The sequence below is a fragment of the Falco biarmicus genome, chromosome 8 (assembly GCF_023638135.1).
Source record: "Falco biarmicus isolate bFalBia1 chromosome 8, bFalBia1.pri, whole genome shotgun sequence".
Lineage (NCBI taxonomy): Eukaryota > Metazoa > Chordata > Aves > Falconiformes > Falconidae > Falco > Falco biarmicus.
In genome coordinates this window covers 46,256,416-46,281,883 of record NC_079295.1, presented here as the reverse complement: position 1 = coordinate 46,281,883, position 25,468 = coordinate 46,256,416, and the positions used below count along the sequence as shown (strand labels likewise).

The window sequence follows — 25,468 nt, the reverse complement described above, 5'->3', positions numbered from 1 at the left end:
CCTGTGGAGCCATGATCTCCTTTGCAAAGCCCAGACACAAGGTCGCCCTTCAAGGTCCCCAGATGAGGTAGCCACGACCACCACATTATCCCCAGCAGGGAACGCCTACCCTCTGGACACTGGGGACCAGAGTGGCAAGCTTGCCTTCTGCACCTCTTCAGTCCATCTTTCCGGCCCCTTTCTTGAGCAGAGCCCTCTACCTCCAGAGCAGCACAAGCACAACACCAATTTAACTTTCCAGGCCTTGGGGAAGGCTGCTGGACTGTTGCCCATTTCCACAGTGATGCTCCAGCGATCAATGAGTACAGAAATACCAGGAGCTGAAAGCACAAGCAGAGAGCTCCCTGCAGTCCACGTCAGTCCCTATTTTTCCTAGACTGAGCTAACATCATCCCTACAACACCCAGGCAGACGGTTTGCAGGACCATTCCTAGCACTACAACACCCAGACAGACGGCTTTGGGGACCAATTCTAGCACTACAACACCCAGACAGATGGCTTTCCAAACTTAACACTGTCACTACAGCACGCAGACAGATGGCTTCTGGTATCTGAGACCAACCCAACACTGCCCATAAAGGTGGTTACTGCAGTTCAACGCCACACCTACAGCTCTCAGGGCAATAACGAGCAACACCCGCTCTTACAATAAATACTGAGAAAGATCCTCAGACTGATGCCAGCACACAGATGGATTTCTCCTAGGCACCAAAGTCAAGAGCTATAACATGCACAGCCTTCTCCCCCAGACCCTACAGCACTGAGCATCTCTCCCTTCATGCTAAACAATAGTATCTAAACACCAGTACAGACAGCTTGCTCCAAAGTTAATGGCCTGTCAGCCCCCAGATGCACACACGGATCAAACCATGGCCTCTGGAGTATATTACAACAGCACACACTAACTGCAGCACCAAAGCAAATGACTTCCCAGATCCTGCTAAGGGTATCACAGCAGAACCAGCACGTAATTAATGTGGACTGATGCACCCACCAGCCTCAGCCTCACCAGGACAGGTAGTGCTAAACCACTTTGTCGGCAGCGAGGGTCTGAGCCCAGGCTCCCAGAGGACATGTTCTTTCCTTGCTTGACATAGCTGGAGCTTGAGGGACCACTTCCCCACTGCCGTTCCTCCTGCAAAGTGCAGGCGGCTGTGCGACAGTGGCAGGCTGGCTGGGACAGTGGCAGGCTGGCTGGGAAGCGGCAGGCATTCCACCACCACATCACCAGAGTGACAGAAGGCAATCCATACTCCATGCCAGCGGCAGGAGCACCCAGACGGATGGCTCTGAACACTGACCGTGATCCTGCAGGGACCAGGCAGAGGTCACAGGGTTTAGCAACAGACAACAGCACCCACGGGACTCCCAAAACCACCATCTGCCCCCCAGCTTCTCAGCAATATCTGCAATACCCAGTGAAACAAATTCAATCCCTCTATAACAGACTTTGTGCTTGTGGTGCCACTTACATGACCTCCTACCCTGGCACAGTTACATTAAATTACTGAATAATTATGTTAAGAACTATCCTAATAGGATTACAGGGTTCAAAGGTTATGAAATGCCAAAATTAGGATTGCCCATGCAGTCTTAATTTGCTTCATGAAAGTCTGCTTCGTGATGCAGACCAGAATGACGGTCTGCTGTAAAACCTTTTCCTTGGGGTCCCTTTGTGCCTCTGGGGAAGAGGACAGAACCCCCTGGGAGATACATCAGGCTTTTGGGGAAGATGAAGCTTTGCCAGTGAGACTCTGCCCCACAGGCTACAGAAATTGGGAAGGTACAATGAAAGGGTCAAGAGATCACTGAAAATTACTTCTCTAAAGCTTAGGGCTGGAGGACAACAGGATTGCTTTACTACTGAGGAAAACTTAGCAATTTCCTTTCCTACCTCCTTTTGGAAGTGAAATACCTGGACACATTCCACTGCCACTTTTCAAAATATTTGGTAAGTGGCACGTCCAGTGTGAAAAACTGTGTGCTTGCGTTCAAGTTCACCAGAACTTCAAGCAACTGAAAACAAAGTCAGGTAATGAGCATTACTGGGCAATTCTCTTCACCCACGTTGTATAAAATACAGTAACAAGTCTAGCTCCAAAATGAAATCCCAGTTCCTATAATATCCAAACACTATCCTCTGGCCAACCAAGAACTTAAACAAATAACCACCAGACAGTCACGCAATAACCAAACCAAACCATGCAATAACCCAATCACCTTCCCAGCCTCATTACTTGCTGCTGCAATATCAAGCCCCGGTGAGTAACAACTCGGCGGTACCTTCAGTAGCACACAAGAAACAGTGGGCAGCAGAGCTACTGCCCTACTACCTCCCCTGGCCAAGGAGGAGGGGCAGGGAGCACAGGGCTTTTCTGGCTTTGGAGTCCTCCTTTGCAAGGGCTAATGATGATTATGTAAATAGGCAGAGGAACACCACCTGCTATCCCCGGGGCTGTCAGCTCATGCATGCCTTGTATGCGCATTCCTGCTACCCAAATACCTACACAATTGCTCCTTCCACATTCCCACCTTGCCTTTGCTGATGCCCTCCTCCCTGCCCCCCCCCACCCCCCCCCACCCCCCCCCCCACCCCCCCGTGCACAGGACTCCTCCCAGGCCCTCCCAGTGGGGGTCCCAGCCTGGCTCTCCCTGGGGACACATGCAGAGCCTCCTGCCATGTTCCGGCTACCGGTGTGCTGCCAGTAGATGGGAGGGGGTGACCAGAAGGCGCCAAGCCACCAAGGACCAGCAGTGCCACCCATGGCAGTGAGAGCTCCAGCTACCTCCCAACCTGGATACAGGGTGCCCACAGCCGAGGTGCCCTTGCCCGGCCCTCAGGTGCAATGCACCCTGCAGCCTGGGTCTGCTGCGTCTGGGTGAACAACAGCAGCAGAGCTAAGGTTGGGGCCCTTGTGGCACCAGGTCCTGAGGAGCTCCTGGTCTGTATTATTATGGGTTGCTGACATACAGTGGTCCTCTTACCCTATCTCCCTCCTCCCCTCACCAAGCATCACTGAGACAAATCATGGGTTCTGGAGGGGACTGGAGACCTGTCCCACGGACCCTGCACGAGGACTGTGCCCTGCACTCCTGCCACTGTTCCAGAGGCTGAGGACACTTGTCTACTTGCACTGAAAGCCTTGGGTCAGCAGTGGGGGCAAGTGCCCCAGGCCACCCCACAGCTGCCAGGCGATGTGTTAAAGAAGCAAGGCTTCTCACAGAAGGAACCAAAGCGGCTAATCCTTGAGCTTTACCTTGGCCTGAGCCTGTGGAAGGCAGGGCTCTAATCCTCTGACTCAGCCTCTCTGCCCAGGCCCAGGGAGTTGGGGGGAGCACACGGAGGGGTCCCCTCCAGCCCATGTCCCACACACACTTCTAGGCGAATTGCAGCGCCCCCCGCCCCCCCCCCCCCCGGGGCTGGCCTCAGCACTCTCCATCTGCTGCAGCCCACCACTCCAGTCAGCCTTCCTGCAAGGGTTAATCTTCCTCTCTAGAGCTTCCCAAAGCTAATTAGAAAGAGCCCGGGCAAGTGTGGTAGTGTGGTGGCAGACACCGCTGCACTTATCTCCCCACTTCTGGGGCTCTGCCCTTATCATTTAATTAAAGCTGCAGCCGTGCTTCCCACCCTGGCAGCAACTAATCAGGGAGGGCACTGGAGCTTGAGGCAGCCTTTGCCAGTTTGCCAGGGAAGAAGCAGGAGAAGGGCAGGGAACATGCCCCAGGAAGGACAGTAAAAGGGAGAAGAAGATAAAGAAAGAGCCCCTTTGTGCTGTCAGCCCGTGGATGGGAGGGCAGTGAGGGATGGAGCCCCAGCCCTAGTCTGCCAGCTGCAGTGCTGTGGGAGGGGGAGATGCAGGGTCCTCTCGTCTCTGGATGGACAACTGCCATGTCAGCCTGGGAGCAAGCCAAGAAAGTGACCTTCACCACAGGCTGGCTGGGAGACACTACAGGCTAGCTCCATCTCCCAGGAGGAACAGAACCCTGGATCCCCCACCCCGCCCCAAAGCAGCTCTCCCAGCAAGGCACGCTCAGAGGCACCTTGACACCAGAGCCCATGCATGCTACATGCCCCAGTGGCACAGAAAACCAGGCTCAGTCCTCCCACAGGCAAGGAACAACCTATGCCATGCAGTACCCAGCACACCAAAGAAAACTGGGGACCCCCAGAGTACTGGGGAAGGGGCATGTCCAGGAGGGATGACATCAAGCAACAGCAACTGCATCAAGCTCCTGCATCAGGTCTCTGCAGGAGGGCGAGGATGCATAAGCCCTAAGAAATGCTGCTGTTTGAAGGCCACACAACAGTGTGTGGGCACAGGTACACAGGGGTGCATGCTGTCATACGTTCAAAGAGAGACTCAGATATTTTGGGGCAAACAACCCCTAGCCAATGCTGACAGCTTCCGTGCCAAATTCCACACCTCTCTTGCAAAGCATAGTTAAGCTAATGGGTCTTGAAAAGAAACTCTTATAACCACTTTGTTTAGCAGGGCTGAGACAGCATGTCTTGTTCTCAAAAAACAGCTGGAGCACCTCTGCTAAAACTTAAGAAAAAAAGAAATCAACCTGAGGGAAACCCAGCATGGAAAATTTAAGCTTTAGTGTTGGAAATCTGCTGAAGTGATAAGCAATCGAAAATAAGTCTGTATAATACAAAATGTCAAGCAACCTGAGGCTGCGCAGTCTATATAACGATCCCCATTGCAGGTTCCAAAAGCTGCTCTGAAAGTGCAGCTCGGCTGGGAGATGTATGCAAGTGTTTGGCATGCTCCAAGCAGGAGGAATAGAGCAATTGTTTTAGCCTTATGCCATTGCTGTACAGACCTTCCACTGCTCCTGAGAAGGGTGGACCTCTCCCACCACCACTCACCTGCTAGTCACTCAAGTCTCCTAGCATCCTAACCACAGGAGCGAGAACTAATGCACGATACTTTAAATTTTTTAAAATTCATTTTCAGCAAGATCAGTTTTCTCACCTCACCCACAGGCTTGTGTTGGACAGGAGCGAATGGGCAGCCACAGGCGCAGCCTAGGAGTGCGTTGCAAGGTGCACCAGTTCATGTGCACAGGGACTTGGGGATACTGGTCTGGTTTTATGAGCACTCCCTGTGTTTGCTCCTTGGTGGCTGCCTTTCATTGTGTGCTTCTATTAAAGCTCTTGTGTCAAGGAGAAAAGAACTGGCATACGCATGTCTGCCTTTGAACAAAACCATTGTTAAGCTCCATCAACAATTTAATAATCTTTCACCAGCAGGACAATGAATCGGGGGAAATTACTCTTGCAGGGGGGGGCCGGTAGCCACACAGCAAAGCATTGTTCAAGGCCTTTGAAGCCACATAGGTGTTTAACTGACAAAAGAAATCACAACTTTATGAAAAGGGCTTGCCTCAACAAGGGGATCTGGAAACAAAGAAAACCAAGACCACTCAGAGAGAAGCAGAGCAGGGGAGACGGAAGAGCCTTTGGAAGAGAGTCAAGGCAGACCCCAAGGAAACTGGGAGAGGAAATGGCAGCGTGGATGTGCATGCATACGCTTTGTTTTCTTTCCACAGATTTTTCCTGGGCTGTTTAAGAGTAACGTGAGCACATTCCATTGTCATTTCAAATTTTTTTCAGTCTGTTCTGACTGCAGAAACTTGCTGGTTGCCTGAACCATAGCATAGACACTGAGGAAGAAAAGGCCAGATCCTTGCCAGAATTTGTGGTGGATATTTGAAGAATCGGGGGGCCCGCACTAAACTCAGGGCTGATACACTTGGGCTGCCCTGAGGAGGAAAGGTTTGTCTGCTGATGGAGACAGACCACCACACACTGACCCGGCTGCCACACCCAGCCACGGAGAACCAAAGGCAGATGAAATCCAGCACACAGCAGTTTTGTGAGCATTAGACCAGGGGTACAGTCACGAAAATTTGGAGGAATGATCTGACACCAAATGAGGGTGCCTTGACTGCTGATTGCTTAAGATCAAGAGTAGCCCACGCAGGAGAACCTGAACTTCTGAACTACCCAGCCCATTTCTCTGCAGTGAAGAGACGTGCCATAAACACAGCTCCGAATGCATGTTATTGATGCCTCAAACTCCTACAGACTCAGAGGTTGAAAATCCACACTGGAAGCTAGATGGGGAGAGATTTTGTGGCTGGCACATGGCAGAAACAGCATACGCACTGGTCAAACCCTCCTGTGGTGCAGCCAAAACACACACGAAGAAATCAACCCAGGTGGCTAATATTTCTGAATTGAACCACTTGCCATCTTGCTGGCACACGATTCCCCACTGAGGCACTGAAAGGATTCGCAGTGTTGATAGCCACGGCTGGAGAGAAGTCACCTCCTCGTGTAAAAATAGGACATATCAACACCAATGCAGCTTGCTAAAGGTGCAGCTCTGAGCAAACAGGAGGATATCAGCATGCTGATGCAAATGAGGAGGTTTAGGAATGAGGCAAACTGGTTGTGGTTTGTTTGGGAAAACCCAGGGGAAAAAACCCAACCATATCCTGATGAACACTAATCTGCCCCATGTTTGTTATTAGGATGGCAGAAAGACAATCTTGTGGAAGAATAAGAGAAAGAAGGATAATCACTTCCGAGAGGGAATATCAACCTCCAGCTACCCCTGGGTGCTGCGGTTTACAGACTGCTGGAGGTTAGGTGCAATAAAGTTTGCACCACTCGAGGGAAACCGGCCAGAGGCAGTCCTAAAGGCACAGAATGAATAAAACACACTTTTAAAAAGGAGTGAGGTTTAAACCTGCTGCCTAATGTCCTAGCAGGACAATGGGGATACATCATCACCTTGCATTAGAAGCAGATTGGCAAAGGGGATTTGCCAGCTCTGTCACCCCCAAAGCACAGCACAAGGGAACAGCAGGATGATCATGAGAAGATTTTGATTTCACGGTCCAACAGAGCTGTATGAAAAACTTCCAGATTCAGTCCAAGGGCATAATTTTTACAGATTGTTTTTCAAAAGGAAGAAGATGGTACTAGCAGGTCTGCTTCTTATGCATAGTCCATAGCAATAGAAAAAATGCGTGTGGCATTGAGCAAAGCAGCAGTGTACCTGTTTGAGAGAGCAGCCCAGAACTGTACAGGTAGAGAGCTCAAAAGAATCTGTGATTTGAGAGGTCTAGGATCAGCAATTGACCCTTTGAAGGAAGCCATTAATCATCATTAAGGAGGTTTATGTCCTAAGGGAACAAGAGGCGAAACAACAGGAGTCCTGTGTCTTATGGTGTGGGTTATCAAAGAGAGAAAACAGGGCTTGGAGAATGAAAAACAAAATGCATGTGGGCAGCAGGGTTTACCTGCGGCGGGGAGCTGCCTGAACATGGGAAATGTTTGGGATTTGGCTGCTGAGGGAAACTGATAGGGTGAACAATAACACCAAAGCAGCATTGTTTTCAGGAAAGACAAGATATTTGCCTTCTCTCACTGATTTATCTGCATCTCTGTGGGTGCCCCTTCCTGTGTGGCTAATAAGCAGCAAGATGCTAGACACAGAATACACAATTTATTTTGCTTTTACTCATTTGCTTTCCAGATATAATAAGTCTTGCTTTTGTCAAGATCCCTGTTGTCTGAGTAATTTCATCTAAAGATCCTTAAGGAACAGAGATCTCTATAGCCCTCAAAGTTTAATATCTTGATTTTAGCTGGCATATTTTCAAGCAATAACTTACACAGCCGAAGAAGAAGAAGAAGAAAAAGATTACTTCTGTCTAATTGGCATTATACTAATTACCAGCAAAATACATCAGGCAAATATCACATCTACTCGCTCTCTGTCATTTTACATTCCCTACTCCATCTTCTCTTTCCTCAGCAGCTATAAAACAACACAACACGCTGTTCTGACACATCCCTGAACAAAGATCATATCCTAACCCTCTCCTCCTCCCTCTTGCTGCCTCTTTGTTTTTTCACTTCCGAGTAAGATTGTTTAAACCAGACACAGACATATAACCGATCAGAACTGCTGGTTTTATGAACTCGTGCCCATGTACGCCAGCATCGTGCTCTTCACTGCCGGACCCCTTCCCCAGCCCCAGCCAGTGTTTCTTGTACAGAGGTTTTATGGCTGCCCATGTAAGAACATTTTACCTTTTATTCCCAAATAAGCATATGAACACAGGTAGACTAAAACAGTGGCACACATCCTCTCACACATGGGCCATCTGAGCTGATTTATTCCCAACTCTTGCCGGTTTACCCTAAATGATTTTTAAAGTTAAATCAGTTAAACCTGATAATGCCAGTCTTAGGCTGGAGTAAGGGTCCTGAGTGTAAATCTAAGCATCTCCAAAATCTGCCACAAGCACTGTCCTCATCGTCCAGCTCGTTTTGAGGTTAGCCTGCTTTCACCTGGTTCAGAGCAGTCCTCTGCCAGACAAGAGCCCTGGTGCAGTTTTGGTGGGGGTGAGTACTGTGGAGGAACCCTTCCCAATGGACAGGATGGATGAAGCAACACTGACTGAAACAGTTTAGCCTAGCAGACATGAGCTGTGCTGGGGCAGTTGGCCTCAAAGCCCAAGAACAAGATCTGGCTCTTATTTTCTAGTGATACAGCAGTGGAAGAAGCACCCATGCAGGACTCAGTATTCATCAGACCCTGGGTGGTCCTGTCCTTCCATCAGTGAGGTGCAGCCCTCCTTTCCCACGAGGAAATCATCCCACAGGGATGAAGCCCGTTGCAGGGATTATCTGGGAAGCCTTGTGCCCGGTGCAAAGGCACAGGCCCCTTCTCCTGTGGTCTGCAGCACCAACAAACATGGACAACTTCTCACTGCATGCCTCTGAGATCTGTCTAGATGTGCCTGTTGGGAAAACAGAGCCCTCCAGCCATGAAGTACTTATACTTCCCCCATTTCTGCTTGTTGAAATCTTCTTGTCCTGTTCAGACCTGATAGAGGGCTGAGGTGTTGGAAAAGGGAGCCCAGGTCCACCCACACTACCCAGGGAAGAGGGAGCTAACCACCACGTGGCTTCTCTACACCGCTGTTGTGTCAGCCCTGGCCCTGAGCAGACTGCATGGTTGCATCAGTTCACATGAAATGAGGCCTGGTTCCTGCTGGGGAACCTCAGCTTTCTGAAAGGCAAGGCAAACGCCGGGGCTGATACGGTTAGATAACCTCTGAGTCAAAGCAGCCTATCCTTGGTATCTCTCGCCAGATGCCATGACTAATGTTAGATTTATGGAGTGTCCTCTCTGCAAGTAAAGCAAAGAGCTAGCGTTACAACCACTTAATGGGGGTGACTTCAAATCAGGATGGATGAGAGCTTCTGGGAAGGAGACAGGAAGAGAGATTCATTAATAGTGAGAGCAGAAAGGATAAAATACTGGGGAAGAGCGAACATCTGAGACTGACATTTGACCTGTCTCAATAGCAAAGCCCGCATTGATTTCACTGGGGATAGGAATGAATCCCTTATCCTCTATCTCATGCCTGTGAGAGGGATTTTCCACCTGAGGGATCTACACCTGACCGATCCTTCAAACTCAGGCACATGCTATTTTTATGAGAAAGAAAATGCAGTGTGAAGTCCTCAAGAAGCTCAAATAGGAAACTTCATAAGCTTCTCTAGCATTAAGTTTAAATCCAACACTAAAGCAGTACCTTTACATGTGAAGATGTACTGCCAAGCAGGAAGTTTTATAGAGACATTCAGGAGCATTCAGAGGCAGATAAAGGGGAAATAACTGAGTTAGATCACACACGAGCTGGAAATGGCATGTCAAATTACTTCAAAAGAAGCTTTCTAAGGAAACAGGTCTTTGAAAACAACAAATTGTCTGGCACTGCTGAGGGATCTTAGTTGTCTACTGCTTTTACACTTGGTCGCTTTTTCTGGTTTAGATGTATTCTAAACCTGAATGCCGACCTCATCTGGCTGCTCACTGCCTTTCTGCAAAATCCCTGCTTTCAACAAGTTCAGCTCTTTGTGGAGCCACAGAGCAGCCAGGTTAGGAAAATTGCTCTGACTGAAGAGTAATATGGCCAAAAAAAGTGATCCAGCAAAACTTCAGCCTGGTCAGCTCCCCAGTCCAGTTCATCATGCAGCCAGACAAACAGCTGCGTTGGCACAACAGAGCCTGTGGCACAGGACAAGGATGAGCCAACCAAGACAGAGAGGAGGGGAGTTGCTCATTTTGGCATTCTTGCTAGCAAAATACATGGGGTGCTGGCTGTGGTTAACAGGTTCATCAACAGAAATGCTCATCACTCAGCTGCTGGCTCTCCCCCATGGATGTCACATGGAGCACCTGCAACTGCTCCAGAGCACCTGTCCCAAAGGCAGGACACCAGCTTTCAAGCCCTGTTCAAATGCATATTTTGAATTGTTACAGAAAACACAAAAGAAGAATCCAAAGGAACTTCATCCAGCCCCTCATTCTGAGGAAATGCTCTCTCTGGAGAGCAACATGGTACAAAGAAGGGACCCACCCTCTTGTTCCTGTCGCAGATCTGATCCTGAAAGCTTCTTCCTGTAACACAGTATAGCAAACTTGAGTTGAACGCATGAATAGTTTGAGGATGACAAAAACTATTCTTTGGAAAATAGACTTTATACCAAAGAAGGGGTGTTTAGATTTGGTCCAGATAAGAATACCGTGCATGACCATTTACATGGGCATTTGCAACCATCACAGGCAAAAGCAAAAAAAACCTAAGTCCTGTGAAGACTGAGTGGCAGTAACCTGCACCTCACTTTGCAGCCACCCTATGAAGGTGAAGAGTTCCCTGTTTTAATGTCACTAGGGCTGCAGGAATGCATGTCCTGCCAGGTGAGAGCTATGGTATTGAGGTGAAATGGTGGTGGAAAGTGTTCCTACCCTGGACTGGAGGAGGTATCTGACATTGTTTGGTCTCCCTGGTCTGGGACACTGGGAAATCCTCCTTTCCCTGGGGCAGTAGAAGTCGCCTTCCCTGCATAAGCTCATTTATAGTTCTTAGATAAAAATTCTACTGTCCCATCTGTTTGCAGTTGGATCCTATAAAAGTCTCAAAGTTTGCTGTGGAGCTGACAAAGCCTAGTGAACAGGGAAGAGTGGTTCCAAAAAGCAAGGTGAGTTTTGGGCTAGCTTTCAGCACACTCTCCAAGCCTGGGGTCTCTGCAGTACTGCCCAGTAAATCAGCAAATTTAGAGCAGGGTCACTCCTGGAGATGTGCACTCACGATAGTGCAGGATGAGGATCAAGTTGGGTAGGGCTTTCAAAGGAAGAAAGAATAAAGATCAAGAAAAATGACAGGATTTTCTCCACCCAGTAGGTTCAGAGCAGGAAGAATGTGAAGGACGTAAAAGAAGGGAGATGACACTCGCTAATTTCCATCATCTTGCTACAGAGAGCAAGAGGGAATGGAAGACATCACAGCTCAGACCAGGATCACAAGGAATAGCAGAAAACTCCAAAATCCAATCTCAAATGCAGGAGGCACACATACAACCATAGGGACCTATATATTCTACAAGAGAAGGCACCTTCCTGCTGAAATATGAAGCCTTTTGTCTCTCGAGCATTGACTCAGAATGACTGCCCTGCCTAGATTTTTCATAATCACATAATGCAACCACAGTTCAGGGACAGAAAGAGTGAAAAAAGTAATCAGAATCCAACAGGGAAATCTGGTTCCTTCAAATAACTCCTCTAGAGATGTCCAGGATCTGCCACAGATCTTTGGAGAACTTGAGGACAGTCTTACATGTGCAAGACCACATAATCCTATGAGACAAGAAAGACACTGTCAAATAAGTTATTAAAGCTATTTTGGACAACATCTGAAGCAAGTAGCATCCTTCTTAGAAGGTCTTGAGAGGATTAAAGACATCTCTGTAGCTAGTAGTAATGTACTTGTTACTCAGTCTGGAAAAGAAAAAACAGCTGTACCCTGTTTACCCTGGGATCTTTGGTACAATTAAGGAAGGTGACCTGGTTGATGTGGCATGTCACAACTGCTCTGACCTGAATGGCTCTTTCGTAAGAGACAGTTTACCCAGACACGGGTGCTGGAAAATACGGAAAAGAAGAAATAGTGTGAGAACAAGTTTGAAATTACTGCTCAGGCAGAAATGGCATGTTGAAACCAAGATGGTGTAATCCATGAGCATTTGCAATCTGCTGGATGTTGTCTCTCACGATACAAATCTTTTCCCACATCTCTCTTCAGTAGTGATTAGGAAAATCAGAAGCTGTCTTTGGAGATGAACCAACATTAAGTGAAGAAAGTAGAGAAGCTTACAATTTATTATGAATAAATGCATGCCTGTAGAGCTGAAGACCACTGAGAAACCCAGATGTGATCTGTAGAACTAGATGAGATGCAGAAGATGGTCAGGGAGAGTATGCGTATGCTAAACAAGAGCAGGACTTGGAAACTACTAGTAATGACAAAACATCTGCAACAAGTAATTCCAGCCCTGATGTCAACAGTCATGTTAAAAAAAGAAAGGGTGGCAGATCAGCTAAAAAAAACCGCACAAGATCTCAGCTAGAGAGGAGTCCAGGCACCAGTCAGACCCAAGCCAATGGTCCTCAGCTGGTCAGATGTGTGACTTGCTTGTCCTCAGTCAGCAAAAAAAGGGGAGACTGTGCACAGCACCAGCCAGAGACCATATCTCTTTACTTCACAGGCAGCAGCATTTATCCTGTCCTATGCTATACCCTCCGTTTTCTCCTACAAGGTGTGAGATCTTTAAGCAACAGAAGAGGTCTGTGTACCAGACAACCTATCTGGGCTCACCGTGGTGTTTGAGCAGGAACGGCACAGAGCTAGTTCGAAACCCACATCCCAGACTGGAGCCCAGTAAAAAGCATTCCTCAGCGCTCTGCAACAAAGCAAAAATGCTGCAGGGTATGTTTGAAAAAAAAAAATCTGCAGACTGAACATGTGCCTGGAACACTTTCTGCAAGACAAAAGGGACATTTAAAGATAATGAAAAAAAAAACCCCAACAAAAAAAAACCAAAAAAGAAGAATAGGTTTTAAGATCTAGAGACTTCACTCTGCCAGAGAAAAGACACAAAGTAATTTTTTTTGTCCCATCTGCTGGCTGGAAGGAACTGAACAATAGCACTGAGAACCTTAAAAGGAAGCTAATGGTTGGACTGATACTAAACAGAAGACAGGAGCTAGTAGCTTCCCAGTGCTGCAAATCCATCTCATCACCACGAGTATGAGAAGGGACCGCTGGCTTGGGAGTCCCCTTCTGAGCCACTTGCCTTCTCAAGGTGCTGTGCTATTGCAGGGTGCACACACAGCCCAGTGCTAGCCGGAAGCACCTCTGTTTGCATACGACGGACACACATGCTTGTCATGAGACTATAAAGACAAATCCTAGCAGTCACGTTATCTCTGTGCCTGGTGCTGCTATGGATGCCACTGAGTGCTTCTGCAGAGCTGTGGGCTATCATCTGGACACATCCACACTGCTAAAAGCTTGTTGGCAAATGGGTGATCACGCAGAGAAAAAAATTATATGAAGGAACAGAAGAATTCCAACTATAATCAGGAGTGTAGCAAAGGGGAGCAGGAGGAAAAAATCTCCCCAGGCTGCCTTCACAAGGGTTGCCAAAAAATAGCACATACATCCAAGATGTGCCAGATGTTGCTGCTGCCCAGGAATGGGGCTGCAGGTCTGTGGTGGTGTCATGAGCACATGGCAATGGCTGGGAGGAGCGTGAGGAAGGGTGGGAGGAAAGGAAGAGAGACCCAGCTGCCAAAATGTCTTGCCTTGGCTCTGCTCACAGTAAGGGACTTGACTCAGTTTTTGAGTGTATCAAAAAGAACTTTAGATGTTGACTTGCTTGCATGTGATCTACAAGCATGCATCAAGCGAGGTGTATTCTAATATCATAAGCTTCAATGGAAAGAAACGGGAGCTAGAGAAGGTCAAGCAGAATTTAAGCATAGGCTTGTGAAACCAGGGGCAGGGAGGATCTACCATTGGCAAGGCTCATCAGAGGCTTCACGTACTTGCCACCATTTGCAATCTGCTGTCAGAATGGGCTCTTTCCAAAGAAGTGCTTCCGTACAGCCATGGTGAGATGAAGAAATCACAGGGTGAAATTTTATGGCCTGTGTCATGCGGGGGGTTAGACAAGCTGCTCCTTCTGGCTTCACAATGCATCAGCCTAGCAGTCTCTCTTGAAACAAAGAAAAATCTGGACCAAAAGGGTTTTATTAAGTCCAGCAGTCAAACCCTGGAAGTGGTATCTCAATTCAGTTGTTCAAGCTGTGCTGAGGTGTACAGAGAAAGTAGGAGTCCGTAAGAAAAAGGCTGGTCTTGTCAGAAAAGCCTATGGCCGTGAACCAGGCAAGAGGGTTTTATATCTAGCGTTGCCACAAAGTCCCAAAACCATGCTGCTCGCATCTCGTACGTCACAGCTGCCCGGAGGCAGACGATGCAGCCTTGGCTTCGCCGTCCAGGAGCAGCTGGAGACCTGCCTCATGACTCAGGAGTACTGAGATGCTATGGTGGCTCTCACCTTCCAAGAAGAGCAGACCGAGAAGCTGCCAGCTCTTCCGGGGGTCACCCAAAGCTAGCAGACATCTCAGAAATGCAGATTATAATTTTCTATTTCATTCCCTACCTATGGTGGAATTTCTTCCCTGGAAGGAGAGCTATGAGGATAAACTCATTAACATCTGTGAAGTACAGATACTACTGCATCAAGTGCATTGCAAAAGCTCATGAGATGATTGTTAATTACATATTCAGTGTGGGGTTGTAACGGCATGCATTAAAAATGGCATGGGGTCCTCATTTCAAATAACAGGGATAAAACAGATTAAACATTTGCCCCTGTCCTCTGGGCTGAAGAACATAATTCCGAAATATTTCATCCAATATATCATCATCTCAGGTACCTTTGTACCACACAGGGACAGAGTGAAATGCCTTCATGTAGCATTTCCTAAATTGCACATATTTGGTCCTGTAATCTTACTAAATTCTCTCCATCGTCAACTGAGAGAGACTGGCACTTTCACGATCCAAGCTCTGCATGCATTATGGCAGGGCAGATCCTCTGAAGAGCAGAATCACTCCCAGGTTCCTTCCAACTAAAGCAAATCTGTGATACAGGGGGAGCAGATGTCTTTAGCAAAAGCAACGGGTGGCCTAGTGGGAGACTGAGCTTAGTTCCCAGCTCAGTGTACCCCACAAAAGTAGATAACAGCATGGCAAAATGTTGGGGAGGAAACAGTGGGCAGCTAGGTAAAATACCAGGGATGACAAATGCCTGGGATGACTGAGGAGCTGGCACATCAGTGCCAAGATACTGGAGAAGTCTTCATCAGAAACATCGTAATTCCTCCTGAAAAGGACCTGGCTCAGCCCCTGCAATACAGCATTTTACTGCAGTCTGCACAGTAAAAAGTGTCCAAAAAAGGAGGACACTGATATGTGTGTTAATCAAGTGAAGAACCATCTACAAAGAAAAGGCATGGATCTGTCTTCCAGTTGAAAAGCTATAAATAGCCTTCCATAGTTGCTTATCAGATTGGTTCGGCTGCAGGGATAATCTCCTGGAGAAAGCAATGGAAGCCCTGTTATGTTGGATATTTATAACTAGATGAAAGCCTAGAAAATGCACAGTCGTGTCAGTCTTGCGCTCATGCCGTGAGATAGGGTGTGTGGGATCCAATTCGTCTCTTCGGTTTAATATAAGGTCAAGAATGGCTTAGTCTTCCCAGCTTCACAAAAAACCAAAATCTGATCTCTTTGAGGGGATCGTGCTGCTTGAGCAGCTGCAGAAGCCAAGACAAGGGCATGGTGAGACAGTCCCCAAAAAGGTCATGATGGTCCCACATCACTGGAGACTCTTTGCAGGAAGCAAGACGTGACCCTTCTCTGGACAAACAAGACAGAGAGGTCTTGTTTGCACCACGGAGCGATCTGATGTGCCACATCTCAGGCAGGCAGACCGTGGGAAACACAACTCTGATGAACTGACCTAACACGATCAGTACCTCCTAATCTCCAAATCACCTGGCCTGGTGCCAGTGTCCCCTAATAGTCTGCTTAACAGATCATGACCCTGACCCCAGCCCCTCAAGTTCATTGAACTGCCTTTGCCAGATTATCTGCAGAGCACCAGGACCAACTAGGGTTAATGCCAGTAGATTCCCCAGAGCCTTGGCCTGCCATGGCCTCTGCACTGCACCTGGTTTATACAGGCCAGGATGACTGCTGGAAGCATTGGAGCCTGACTGCCCAACGACCACCACGTGAAGGGAGTCAGGCCAGGCTGGGGGATAGCGAGCAGAAGAGGGTTATGGTTATCCCCTGCAAACCTCTGTAGAGCTTCGGAAGCTCATGGATGGGTGTGTGGTGAGTTCTGTCCTTCTGGGTTGTGAACATACACAGGGTCTCTTGTGCAAAGGTAGGGAGCTGCCTGATCTATAGGGCAGGTTGGGTTTTGGTGATGCCGTGCCTGGGTGCTCTGTCCCTGTGGGAGCTACTGCTCCAGGCAGTGTCCCCTAGCCTTCCTCAGGTCTGCTCATCCCCACCAGGCAGACAATGAAGATTCCAAGGACTACAGGCAGCCCCCTCTGTCTTCCATCTCCTGCTGCAGATGCTCCAGGTCCTCCTCCTTCTACTTTTAGCCCTGCTCCTCCCTCATCATCTCTGGGTTGCTTGTCACCTTCAGGGGATCAAACTTTCTTATTCCAGGTGTATCATCATCATTGCCCTGCCATATCCTTTAGCACAGCCATGTGGCATCTCCTCACCCACGTGTCCTTCCAGCCTTCCTTGCAGGCACTTGGGAAGTCCAGTACTGTCCATCCTGTGCCAGAACTCCAGGAACCTCTCCATACTACTTTTCCCAGTTGACTGACTAGTACTTTCGGGAAGAAAATGATGTGCACAACAGGAGGATGCCTCATATTGCAAGAGCAACAAATGGATTTGGGAACCCTGTCAGACCTGGCACCACCATGCCTTGCTTCAATGGTTGTAGCATTGTGAACTCCAGTGTCACTCCAGGAACTAACCTGGGAAGAAGGAAGAGATGCTCCACCAGACCTTCAAGACCACAAATCTCCCTGGGACCCATTCGCTCCTTAATAGGGGGACCCAGCAGCTAGACCAGATCCCTAGACCAGCTGAACACACTCTCAGTCATTTTCACACCACACACAGACCTGCCTCCAAGTCAAGGATGCTCCCAGAAGCAGGAGGAGACTTCAGGAGAACCCTTTGCACCTCTTTTTTTTCCCTCCCAGAGTTTTCTTTGAATTTGCCAGCTCCATGCAACCTCCCCTCAGTACACGAGCACAGAAGGCAGCAGGTACAGGAAAGTAGATGTTATGTGCACAGCCAGAGCCAAGTCCAAGGAAGCAACTTAAGCTGGCCAGAAAAGATAGCTTGGGGAGTGGGCTCATTGAGGGTAGTCAGGCAGGCAGCACAGAGGCAGCACAAGGAGCAGAACTGGGGTTGAAGCTGCGCCAGGGCGGGGGAAAACCAGCTCTCCCACAGTGAGATCACAGACACCTCCGGTGAGGTTCTCAGGTAAAGGTGGACCCGAGCAGGAGGTGACCTGAAGGGCCCAATGAAGGCAAGACACGTCACTCTCGGGTTTGCCACCACCACACTCTCTGACCCTCGACTCCATCTCTCTCCTTGCCCCAGTCTGTGCCACTAAACCTGCTCTCCGGCTCTGCTCCCCGGGCAACTCCCACGGCTCCAACACCCACCACAGCACCAAGAGCTGCATCACGCTCCACCTGCCTCTGCACCCCTGTCCTGCCACAGGGGCAGGTACCCATGGGACCACCTGACTGCGGCATGCAAGCTCTTCATCGGCTGGGCTGCAATGCCCTCCCCATGACCCCTGCACTGCCATCTTGGACCATCCTGCTGGGCCCCCTGGCTACATCATGCCAAACCTACCTGCCCCCTGCCAAACCCATCTGCCTCCTTGACTCTTCCCACTCCCACATCTCCTAGCCTCTCCCAGACCTCCCCTCCCTCACTCCCATCTGCCCTCCCCACCATGTCCTTGCAGCTCTCTTGCTTTGAGCCTCCCCTCTTCTCCAGCCCCCCAGCCCCACCAGACTTAAGCATGACAAGCCTGTCCCAACCAAACTCCTCGCCCCATCTCACCTGCACCAGGGGAGGTGCAGCATTGGGGATGAAGAGCCTCAGGCACAGGGTCCCTGGGGAGGGGGCAGGCACACATGCCGCAAGCACATACCGTTCTCAGGGTGCTCCATCTCCCCGATGCTGCCATCGGGCGTGGTGCGTTCATAGTGATCCTCAGGCAGGGCTAGTGGCCCGATGCGGGGCCCTGATGATGATTTGCTGCTTGGAGTCTCTGATTCCTCCAGCCCGCTGTCGTAGTAGCTGTGCTGGGAGGGATCCTGCAGGTCCTGAGCCTGGCTGGCTGCAGAGAACGTCACTCGGCGATGAGGTAACTGGGAGAGAAGAGAAAAGCTGTTGTATCACCCACCCAGCAGATGAAGGCAAAGGCAGAGGGTCATCAAACCTGATCCCTAAACAGAGGCAGAGGGCTCCTGCCCAGTGCTCCCAACACGAGCAGGGTCCATCATCAGCCCCCTGCAGCCAGACCAACAGACGTGGTGCTGGGCTCTACCCCAACCATAGCACCCTATCAGGCATCACCTCACACAGGGAGCACACCTTGCACAGTCCCTGCGCTCCCTGATCCAGCAGCTCCCTCCATAGCTCGTGCTCCAGCCTCCCCTTCCACCCAGAGACAGCCCTGGGCAGGTGGCCCTCTCCCATGACAGGCAGGCTCCAGAAAGGCCACCCATTAGCACAGCATCCTGAATCACCGGCTCACAGCCCACCCTTCATCTGGGGTCTTCACTTTGCACTCAGACACTGCATGCACCCTTGCTGCTCTCAGAGACCTACCTCGCCAAGCCCACCCAATAACCTCTCTAATGGGATCACTGCCCAGCACAGAGCTAAGATGACATCATCCTTCACCTTCCAGCCTCTCACCTGACACCATCTCTCATCCTAAGAGGTTCTGCATCAAGGGTCACCATTGCTCCTTTTGTCTGCTTGTTAAACATTTCAGAGACCCTACCTCACACTTTCTCTCCCCAGCTTTGCCTCGTGCTTGGGAGGAGCTCCCTGCAAACAGCCATTAAGCTACATCATTATCCTCCTCCAAATCCTTCCATAAAATCCTTCTTTGTTGTGATTACCAAGGAGTGGAAAGGGTAGCACAAGTTCACAGGGCAAGAGCAGGCTGATGCGTGCAGAGAATGAAACGCACACACCAAAAGAAGCAAAAGACACAAAATCACCCATAAATGTAGTAAGGAGCCTAAGAAAGGAACTATTCGATGGGGATCTGAAGGTGATCAGTAGAGAGAGGAACCAACGCACCATTTAAGCTTTTTTGCTGATGTCTTTACTAAAACTGAGTGGCAATCAGGCATCCCACACAGCTAGCACCGATGAGGAAGGGGAAGGAATTGAGCCTAACTGAGGGTAAGAACACACAGGGAGCATTTAGATGAGCTAGCTGCTTTTAGGTTGGTTGGACCTGATTAAATTCACCCCAGGTGCTTAGAGACCTGATTTAAGTAACTTCAGAGCTGTTAGGGTTTTTTTTTTTCTTCTTCTTCTTCTTCTTTTTTAATATGTTTTTAAAGAATTTGTAGAGAATCAGGCAGCTTCCAGAAGACTGGAAGTAAGCTAAAATAGCGCCTGTCTCTAAAGATGAGAAAAAAGAAGAGCTAGAGAATTATAAAACAGTTAGCTTAATTTCAGTTCCTGGAAAAATACTGAAACAGATAAAAGATCTCTTTGTAAGTACCTATAAGATAACAAGAAAATGAGTAACAGTCACTGTAGGTTTCTCACAAACAAACATGTCAAGCCATTGAACTTCTTCCTTTGAAAAGGCATCAGGCCTTGTGGATGGAGGAGGAGCAGTAAATGTTATATCTTGACTTTAGGAAGATTTTTGACACTATTCTAGATTATTTTCTCATAAGTAAAACAGGAAAACAGTGTAGGTGGAGCACAGTACTTCTCTGCTCAGGTAATACAGTGCAATCCACTGCAGGGCATTTGGAAAGTTGTATTCAGAAAGTAATTACCGAAGACAGGCCTTTCAGCCAGGACAATGTATCAAATGAAATTCTTTGGTTGTGTCCTGAGTCCATCACTAGCCTGTATTTTCATTAACTGCTTGGATGACAGATGTGGAATATATCTGTCACATTTGCACACTTGCGAAAAATAATCACCGCGCAAGCAGCAGGCTGGCTGAAGGATTGGGGGTTACAGCAGATCACGGGTTGACTATCCATCAGCCGTGTCAATCTCTCACCGAAAAATGCGTCTATATTGGGATGCGTAAACAGGCATTTTGTCTTTAAGTCACTCTGGGATCTGTCTGTGGCTGGGCTCAGCCAGGAATTCGTCAGGAATTCGGAAGCAGAGCTGTGTCCAGTCTGGCCACTGCTTTCAAGAACGTGTGCACCAGTTCAGCAGAGGGGAACAGAAACAGCTGTCAGAAGCCATGACAAAACATAAAAAGACTGAAGAAACTGGTCTGGGGAAGAAAAGGCTAAGGGTGGCAAAGGCAAGCCCCTAAAAGCCTTCTGCAAAGAGAAAGCTGCTGCTTTTGACCATGGACAGGCAAGAGGGATGGCCTTCAGCTGCAGCAGGCAAGACAGAGGTTAGCCGCTATGGAAAAAAACAGTGCTAGATTTAGGCAAGTGCGATAGAATGCCAAAGCGGAAGGTGCAATGTGTGTCATGAAGGGATAGGCAGGCACCTCTCAGGTCTTCGTGTGTCTGGAGGAGCTGAGGTGAGGGCAGCCCTGCCTCAGCACAGCTGTGTGCAGATGACTCTCCAGAGTCACTCCCAGCCCACTCTGCAGGCTGTGTCGCTGTGTAAATCTGCAGCAGCCTCCACCGCACAGGTGTCTGCCCACCAGGCCAGGTAATGTGTCCCACAGCTTGCTCCTGCACCCTGCCTGCCTGCCTGAAACCGCTTTCCTCCACCACTGCAGCTTATCCCTAGCTAGAAGCTTCTGCTTTCTCTCTGCATTTGTAAAAACCCCGAAACAACTAGGGCTCCTTGGGGTGCCTGTAATAATACAAACAGCCTCAGAAACCCAGTCTGTGACAGCTACTATCCCTCCCCTGAGTGGTCTCCTTCCAAACAGCATCGGTTTTACCTAAAAAACACCTCCTTTAAATGTCAGATCCTGCCTGGCAGCCCTTGAAAGGGCTCTCCTCACTGCAGGGCAAAGCCAACCCACATTTAACCCCACTCCCCTCCAACCCAGCACGGCACTGGCAGGGGTTAGTGCCCCCCTTGCACCCCGTGCAGTGCTAGTAGCTTGTGCCTGGCTGAAGCTCTCCACCCAAAGAGCCTTGTTCTGGAGTCAGGGAAAGACACTGAAACAATTTGTCTGGCACTGACGTACAGAAATTGGGGTTTGTTTGACCTTTCTCTGCTAGGTTAAAGAGCCTTTCAGCACGCAGTGTTTTCTACACAAGAAGTTGCTTGTACATCAAGGCACACCTCAATCTTTTTTAAGAAGTTAAACAAACTGGGTTCCTTAAGTCTCAGCCTACAAGCCACCAAGTCAGTTTTGTGGTCCTCATCTTTACTTGCCCGTTTTCCCCCATTCCTCAGCAGAGGCAATGCCTGCAGAACTGCTAGTGCCATCTCACCAGGGCTTTCTGCAGAGCCTTGCTTCTCCTCCTGCCTCTCAGTTTTTTTCGTCTGAGGACTGTATTAGCCCTTTGGTGGAAGCACCGCAAGTGCTCACACTGAGCTACTCATGCAGTGTGACCCTTAAATCCATTTTAAAGTCAGTGCTTTCCAGGATATAAACCAGCATTCCCTATTTCTCAATGTACAGCCTTGCATTTGGCTCTGTTAAAATGCACTTTGTTTAAATGGGCCCAGTTTACCAAGCAATCTGGATTGCTCTGCATGACTGCTCTATCCTCATCATGATCTCCCACTCCACCAATCTCCGTGTCAGCTGCAAATTTTATCAGCGGTGATTTTATATTTACTTCCAGATCGTTGATTACAACATTGAATGGCAGCGGGCACAGCACTGCTGCTGAAGAGCTCCTCCGGGAGAACCTCATTCCACGAGGACTCCCAACCAGCGACTGCTTTTCTTTGCTAAGCTCTTGATAAACCAGATCTTCATCTATCTAACAGTGCTTTACTTATAATGAGTAGTGTTAAATAATAATAATAACAACAACAACACCACCACATTATTAACTCAGCATCTTTATCAAACTCCAAGTTGATCAGCTGCATGCTGTAACCTCACACCAACATACAACCAGTTCTGCTGCTTCAGACCCACAGCTATGCCTGGAGCAGATCCTGTTCCCCACAGTGGCAAGGAGCAGATGCATAAGGAAAGGTTTAAGAGCTGGACCTGTCATGTAATGACACTGCCCAGTATCCCTTCCCATCAAAACACATTGACTGACGTCAATGCTATTTCCATCATTGAGTTTCCTGCCTCAGCTATTAATCCAGTTGTTCCCCGGGGCTGGCGAGGACAGCCTGCTCTGCACCCAGCATCCCCATCACTATTCCAGCTGCTCTCCCACTCCTCCTAGCCCATCCTGGGGTCCCCAGCTCCATTAACACCCCTGGATCAGAGAGCTCCTACTCCAGGCCTTTGAAGACTCTTTGGCACAAATTATTTTATTTGATTATTTCAAATATGACTATTTCAAGGAGATGGTATTTTGAATGTCTTTGCTGGTTACCAATGCATTGGCAGGTACTGCATTCTATGTTGTTATGTCTCAGTCCAAATTAGTAGACCTATTTATTGAATACTTTTGCATTTTTCTACATAATTAACAATTTTGCAATTTCCATTTGGAAATTACAGTTACTGGATTCCACCTCTTGCTAGCACATTTTTTAAAGTGCTCCTTATTGTGTTTGGCTTGTCAAAATTGATTTTCCCCCAATGTCTTTGGCTTTCCTTGTCAATGTTCTGCACTCCATAACTACTCATTTCTACTAATTGCTATACACTGCCTCCCTTTCCCCCCCCACTATTTACTGTTTTTCTATTTCTAACTGCTGTCTCCACCTTGCCACTGCACTAGAATGGGATCTGGGGCAACGCTGTCTATTTTCTTAGCTGAGGAACTGTGGCTCTGAAAAATCTCCTTCCAAGGGCTCCCCAGTACTTGCTCTGATACTCCTGATGGGGAGACCCGTGTGTGCCAGCGGGCATACCAGAGGGGCATGCTGAGCCCCCGTCCCCCGCTTTCCGCAGCGAGCACTGGCCCCGGCGGCTTCCCCAGCACACCGCGGTGTACGCTCTGATGAAAACATTCATCCCCTGCTAAGTCCTGCGGGTTTCTGTGGTACTGCAGCTCAGGTTTTTTTCCTGAGCAAGGAATCGTTTGTAGCTCATACGTTTAATGACCCCCATCCTCTGTGAAGTGCTCTCACACCTTTTTGAGTCCACACCTGCTTCTGGCCTCCATGGCATCCTGCAGCAATGAACTCTACATGGAAAAAGCACTTCCCTTTGGTTTTACATCTGCTGCCTGGTAATTTTTCCTTGAACTTCTCCTACCTGCAGGGTTATGAGAAAACATGAGTAATTGCTTCTCGCTCTACCCCTTTCCAATTTCACAGATCCGCACTGCATCCTGCTCCACTGTGTCCTCTGCGAGCTGCAGCGTGCGAGTACGTGCAGCCTGTCCTCCTGCAGACACTGGGCAGGTCAGACCAGCTTTGCTGCCCTTCTTTCCACCCGGGCCAGCTCTGCCACTGCCTTTCTGCAATGGGGAAGTCAGGGTCACACCCACGGTTCCAGTTTTGGGGTTCATCTGACAGTAGCAGGGACTTGTTTTAATGAGAAATTCTCTCAGGCTTTCCCCAGCAGCCTTCCCCAGCCTGCCTGGTCCTGGCAGCACACCCCAAACCCCCCCAATACCAGCCCCTGCCAAGGGGCTTCTCTATCCTGATGTCCTTTACCATGAGGGTCCTCACCCACAGATGCTGGAGGGGGACTAAGGAGACCCCCTCCCTTCTCAGTCCCACTCTGCTCCCTCCTGCCTGTTCCCTTCATCACAAACCTCTCATTTGGACCCTGCTCCAAGCTGATTCTCCTGGCTAAACCTGGGGAAAACAAACCCAGCCAAAGTGAGAGCAGTGCTACGAGGGAAGAGGGCTGCAGGGTGCTACACCAGCTCCCCGCAAATGTGCAGCATCACCCCCTGCACAGAAGGCATGGACCAAGTGGCAGGAGATGCGGTCCCATCTGACAGACCAGAAATTGCACTGTTCACAAAGGAAACCTTAAAATCCACCCCAGGCACCCTTTTCCTGCCAACAGGAATGGTGCAGTGCAACAGCCCCCACAGAGGTGAGCCACCCTGCTCCCCCTCCCTTCCCCAAGCGCCGAGTAATGCTGGAGTGGTGGAAATATCAAAATTGTTAACTACCTCGCTGCTGATCCAAAAGCAGGATCCGCGGCTAATGGGCTCATCTGGCAGCCTCCAATTGCTCCTGCGCCTCCCCACATGCCAGAAGCCTCAACGGCCTTTCAGCCAGCTGCCAAAGGAGCTTGCTTCCCCAACAGCCACCACAATGCAGCAACTCACAGGGCTGAAAGTGAAAGGCAATGTCAGACCCAATGCCCAGAATATAAAAATAAGTGACAAGGGAGCCATTGTAGCACATGAGTCAGTCAACTTCAGATTAATTCATGAACCCCTCTCTTTTACAAACCAACCTGGAGCTATGCAACATCCCTGGTTACTGAAAAAATGAAAAGATAAGACCAGGGACCATGCTCCAAACTACACAGATCCAGCTTTTCATGTATGGAGGCTTTGCTGCATGTGGGAATTATTTTATTTGCTAGTGTCATGTCTGCAGATGAGTACAGCTCCAGCGCAATGCAACACAAGCTTCGGAGCAGGAGGCTGAGGGGAATATTATGCCCATGGAAACCAGGGCAAGCCTCAAGGAAAGCTGGACCTGAATTGCCAAGAACCATCCAGGGCAACGCTCTAGCTCTAGGAAACAGGACACAAGCTCAGCTCATGGCTGTAAGCAGTCGACCATTTTATGGCTTGTCTGAGCAACAGCACGTGCTTATGCCGGTGTTCTGGGGTGAGGATGGAATCAGAGCAGATAGCTCTTCCCATCCTTTCCCATGCAGCACACCATCCAGCCTCTGCACTGATTTTTGGAGATGAAAGCCTGCAAAGGCATCTCCCACTCCTCCTGCACCCACCCCGATGCCCAGGGCTGTCATACCTGCACATGATGTGAAGAGCTCACAACATGATGTGGCACCAGGTAGAGCAGCACAGTGAGGGAGAGTGTTTGCATACAAGCAGCAAAGGCAAATGCTGCCCTGGCTTGGTGTCAGCCTCCTAGAACCCATGGTAACCCTCCACTCCTCACGGACTGCACTTCTGCCCCCTGTGCCCCTCTGGTAAC

General features: G+C 49.1%; 1 protein-coding gene across 2 annotated transcripts in view; it reads right to left on the bottom strand.

The window, feature by feature from the left end:
* The window catches only part of PCDH1 (protocadherin 1), a 53,066-nt gene that overhangs the window by 7,114 nt on the left and 20,484 nt on the right, over positions 1–25,468 (bottom strand). For both annotated transcript variants that reach the window (XM_056349475.1, XM_056349476.1), the window contains exon 4: positions 18,210–18,429. In XM_056349475.1, the coding sequence (XP_056205450.1) occupies positions 18,210–18,429 (220 nt within the window). The remainder of the gene's footprint in view (positions 1–18,209; positions 18,430–25,468) is intronic.